We start from the raw sequence: 5,456 nt of genomic DNA, 5'->3' as shown, positions 1-5,456 counted from the left end.
TAATATTCAAATCCAAGAATGGATTTTTCACATTTTTCCCACTGAAATTTCCTTAACCATTTATTGATTTATTTTCCTATTTCCTTCACTTATTCATAAACATAAATAATTAATTTATATATTTAAAATTTTCAAGGTTTTACAAGAATGTTGTCACAGGGGGAATCCTCTGCAATGGCAGTTAATCGCCAATTTTATCGAGGATAGTCCTCTACTAATGGCAGTCATTGTCAGTTTTAGCCAGGGGAGTCTTCTCATCAATCTGAAACTCAATACTTTCATGGGGGCACTGGCTATGTAGGTCAGTTTCAGCAATTTATTGGTCCTGGAAATAGTCAAGGAAATGGAACTCAATCATAGTATCATAACAGAAACAATGGTGAAGGTTTTAATGGTTCCAAATAGAAGTATAATGGAGGTGGCAATTCCAAATTTAATAATTGAAGTAATGGAGGTTTTTCTGGAGCTTCTATTAGTAATTCTAAGAGTGGTTCATCATGGGGTTCTTGGAATGGTAACACTGGAAAGAAATCGTACATAATACCTGAGTGTCAAATTTGTAGCAAAAGGGGACATACGGCACCAAATTACTTCTACAGAAATGATCAGCCATCTACATTTGCTGGAGGAATTCCTGAATGCCAAATTTGTGGCAAACGTGGACATACGACTTTGAATTGTTTTCACTGCAACAATTATGCGTTCCAAGGTGCCGAACCACCTTCCCTTCTCACTGCTATGCCTGCTAATTCTTCATGTGACTTTAATTCTCAACAAGCTCGGATTATGGACACTGGTGCTACTCACCATATGACTAGAGACATGTCAGACCTTAATATGCTTACACATTTTGAGGGAGATGAAAAGATTACTCTTGGCAAGGAGAATGTCTTTATGTTAAGAACACTGGTTCAACCTCTATTAAAACTCTGTCTAAACCCATAAATCCTATCATTGTGTTACATGTTTATGCCTTTGCTACTAGTTTGTTATCTGTTTATTCTCTTTGCAAGGATAACCATTGTTTTGTTATTCTTGATGAGTATGGTTTTTGGGTGCAAGACAAGGCAACAAAGAAGGTTCTAATGAGAGGAATGAGTAAGGGAGGCCTCTATTATATTCCCAAGAGTTTGTTTTTCAACTAAAATAAGCTACTTTAGCCCATTGCATTTCTTAGACAATTGGTGAAAACTTCATTGTGGCATCATCGACTAGGTCATCCTAGTAATGAAGTCTTGCATAGTATGCTATCTTACTCTAAGGTTCCTTATAATCCAGATGTAACCAAGCATGTTTGTGAGTTTTGTTTGAATGGCAAGATGTCAAGACAAGTGTTCACTTCTAGTTCACATGTGTCTGTAAAACCTTTTGAAAGGATTAGTAGTGATGTTTAGGGTCCATCACCAGTTGTATATGTTGAAGGCTATAAATACTATGCCAATTTCATTGATGATTTTACTCGATTTACTTTGATCTTTCCTCTTGTGTATAAATCTCAATTCTATTTAGTGTTTCAATAGTTTTATGCTTTTATTAAGAATCACTTTCAAGCATCTATGAGATATTTTCAATATGATGGTGGTGGAGAATTCACAAGTAATGCTTTTAAGAAATTGTTGAGTTATAATGGTATTGTTCACCTAATATCTTGCCCTCATACCCCTCAGCAAAATGACATTGCCGAGAGGAAACATCAACATATTGTTGAAACTATAGTGACTTTAATGTCCACAACTATACTTCCCCACAATTTATGGTTTCATGCTTGTTCTCATGTCATTTTTCTTATCAATAAGATGCCCTATAAATCATTAGCTATTGTTGAGTTATAATGGTATTGTTCACCTAATATCTTGCCCTCATACCCCTCAGCAAAATGACATTGCCGAGAGGAAACATCAACATATTGTTGAAACTACAGTGACTTTAATGTCCACAACTATACTTCCCCACAATTTATGGTTTCATGCTTGTTCTCATGTCATTTTTCTTATCAATAAGATGCCCTATAAATCATTAGCTATGCGTTCACCCTATTTTAAACTTTTTGGTTCACATCCTGAGTTAGGGTCTTTAAAAAAATTTGGCACGGTTGTGTACCCTTATCTTAGACCCTATAATACTACTAAATTAGAGCATAGAACAGAACAATGCATCTTTTTAGGATATGCTTTGGGGTATAAAGGTGTGGTATGTTATCATCGAGGAAAACAAAAGTTGTTTATTTCAAGGCATGTTATCCATGATGAAAAGGTGTTTCCCTTCCGTACACCTATGGTTTCTGTTTCTTCTCAAGCATCAGTACATGTACATCATCTTATAATTGAGCCTGTTGTTTTACCTTCACCTTCTGGACATTTTCACTCGGTTGGTTCTGCATTTGGTTGACATAATACTACTGGTTTTGATGTTATTGATGAGGGTTCAGGTTTCAATAGTATTTCAGAATCTGCTACAAGGTCATTTGAACAAAGGGATAATAGTGCAAATGTGGGTTCATCTAACAATTCTCTTAGCAGTTTGGAACAAGATTCAGGAACTCTGTCTTCTTCACAGGCCTTTCATTCTTCAGCTCCTACTCCTCTTCTCCAACAATATACAGAACCTTTGTTGCATGTCCATCATGCGGCTTGAGGTAATTCTTCCTCTAGCTCCTTCTTATACTACTGATACTACTACATGCTTGTCTTTTCATCCTATGCAAACGAGGCTTCGTACATGTGTGATTTCTAGGAAACATTATAGTGTTATGGCTGTGTCGAATTCTACAACTTCTCAGTTGTCTTCGTTGGTTGATTCCAACTTTGATTCATCACAAGTGTCAAATAAAGTTGTTTTTAAAGGGTATATTGTTGTTTTGAGCATAGTGGATACTAATGAACCAACATCATTCAAGGCTGTAGTGTCTCAATCTCATTGGCGAGAAGCTATGACAGAGGAGTTCAATGCTTTACAAAAGCAAGGTACTTGGGAGTTAGTACCTACTTCTGATAATAGGAATGTTATAGGAAGCAAATGGGTTTACCAGATTAAGAAGGATCAAACTGGTGTTGTTTCTCGATATAAGGCTCATTTGGTAGCTCAAGGGTATAGTCATGAACAAGGCCTCGATTATGATGATACCTTTAGTCATGTGGTTCGTCATAGTACTATTCGAATTGTCCTTGCTTTAGATGCTGCACAAAAATGGCAATTACGTTAATTAGATGTTAAAAATGCCTTTCTTCTCGGTGATTTACAAGAAGAAGTCTTTATGAAGCAACCTCAAGGATTTCAGGATTCTGATACACCTCACTATGTTTGCAAACTTGTTAAGTCTCTTTATGAACTTAAACAAGATCCCCGGGCTTGGAATTCTAAGTTTACGACATATATGCCTAGCCTTGGGTTTGTTGTCTCTAATTCAGATCCCAGTTTGTTTGTGAAGCAACATGATGGTCATGTAGTTATTCTTCTGTTGTATGTGGACGACATTATTATCATTGGCACTGATTCTGTTTTGGTGCAACAAGTTATTGACAATCTTGGTGAAGTTTTTGATATGAAAGATATGGGTCGATTAGCCTTTTTCTTGGGCCTTCAGATTACATATAAGGACAATGGTGACCTTTTTATTTCTCAATCAAAGTATGTTAAGGATTTGCTCAAGAAGGCTGCCATGAAGTCCTGCAAGCATTGTCCTACTCCCTACAAACCACATACGTCATTGTTCAAAGATGAAGGTACTCCTATAACTGATCCTACTTTGTTTCGAAGTCTTGTGGGGCCTCTACAATACTTGACGTTTACTGGACCAGACATTGCATTTGCTGTGAATTATGCATGTCAGTTTATGTCCAATCCCAATAATGCACACTTTCATCTTGTCAAGCGTATATTCAGATATTTACAGGGCACTTTAGAATGTGGTTTAACATATTCCTCTACGAATTCCTTGGAGATTCTGGCGTATAGTGATGCTAATTGGGCATCTGATGTCAATACTAAGAGATGAATGTGGAGTCCCATAATTTCTAAATTTTATACACATTTTTCCTATCGTGCTCATTTGATTAAACTTTTAGACTTCTCTTTTTATTTAATCTTGCTTAAAGGGGAACATTTTTATTTAACTTAGGTTAGCTAAGTTTGGGTTGAAATTAATTTACTACGAACCTTATACAATTGTTATTAACTCATTTGGACTAGGAAAGTGAGGACAAATGGCTTTCTTGGAGTAGCAAAGTTTTCCACGTAGTTCACTCACTATGCCGACCCAAGGACACTAATCTAATCATTAGCTTGTTTGGTGAAAAGTATGTAGCTGAGGTGTTATCACGTAGGGTTTTTAGGGTGTTTAGTAAGCACCTTAGGGTGATGACTATTAAAGCCTAGGTTGACGACTAATCAAGCCTATAGCTAACATGGAATGGTGGATTAGCGATTGAAGTTGAAACTTATAACCAATGAGAACAACTTTTGCCGCCTTATTTATGGTATAAATAGGAGCAATGCTCCATCTGTGTTTTCTTTTCCTCTTGCAAAATGCAATACGCACCGTATGTAGAAAGTGTGTAAGAGAGTGTTAAAGGAGATAAGCAAAAGAAGTACTCGTGGAGTAAGAAGAGAAGATTCAAGGTAGGGGAATTTGGGGAATTAATTGATTGCATTTGTTACTTGTATTACATGAAATATTGTTATGTGGACTTAAGATATTCAACTATTGAATTAGATATAATTTGTTATGTGGTATATTATATATTGGCATGGTCATTATCATTTGTCAAATAAGTAAAGGAGTTACTTATATTGTGGGAAAATGTGGAAATTAGCTTTTGTGTAGTTAAGTCTATTCATTGTGAAACCAGTTCCAGGCGAGCCTGATGTGCACAGTAAAATAGAATATCGACGGAAATTGTCGATGTGGGTGATTTGGGATAGAGATCAATGAATCAGATAAGATGACTAGCAAAAGAGGTTAAGAACTTGGGTTAGTTGATGGGGGTTATTCTATATATTAAAGCACTCGAGGCCACAGTGGTAAAATGCATGGTATGGGACATGCAAGTCTGGTTGCTTCAATATATAGGTTAATGGGTTGGGTAAAAAAGAAGTATTGTTCTTGCATTACATTACTCATAAAATATTCATAACATTAATAATATTAGTCACTTGAGACCTTAAGCCCCTATTGAGCTTTTAGCTCACCCCTTATTAGTTGTGTTACAGGATATGAGACATGAATCTAGTGATTGACTTGGAAGAAAGAGACTGCTTATAAATAGTTTTAAAATTTTTAAGGAGTTGTTGTCGTTTTCTCTTATGTGTAATGACAATGTAAATTATTTTGTTTAATGAAACGTTTTAGTTCAACACAGTCACCTGTTACTACCTTTAAGTTACCCCTTGTTATTCATGCTCTAAAAAATAAAAATAAAAATAAAAAATTTAGGGCGTGACAATCAACCACAGGTTAT

At 35.8% G+C, this 5,456-nt stretch overlaps 1 protein-coding gene across 1 annotated transcript; it reads left to right on the top strand.

Moving 5' to 3' along the window:
- The first annotated feature begins 3,373 nt into the window (after positions 1-3,373).
- Positions 3,374-3,994, top strand: LOC114825129 (uncharacterized mitochondrial protein AtMg00810-like). Its single transcript, XM_029103494.1, has one exon. The coding sequence runs from the start codon at positions 3,374-3,376 to the stop codon at positions 3,992-3,994; it is 621 nt and encodes a 206-aa protein (XP_028959327.1).
- Positions 3,995-5,456: the final 1,462 nt, after the last annotated feature.

The sequence above is a fragment of the Malus domestica genome, chromosome 05 (genome assembly GCF_042453785.1).
Source record: "Malus domestica chromosome 05, GDT2T_hap1".
In the NCBI taxonomy this organism is placed as follows: Eukaryota; Viridiplantae; Streptophyta; class Magnoliopsida; order Rosales; family Rosaceae; genus Malus; species Malus domestica.
The sequence above is the reverse complement of the archived record's forward strand: the minus strand, read 5'-3'. Positions and strand labels throughout refer to the sequence as shown.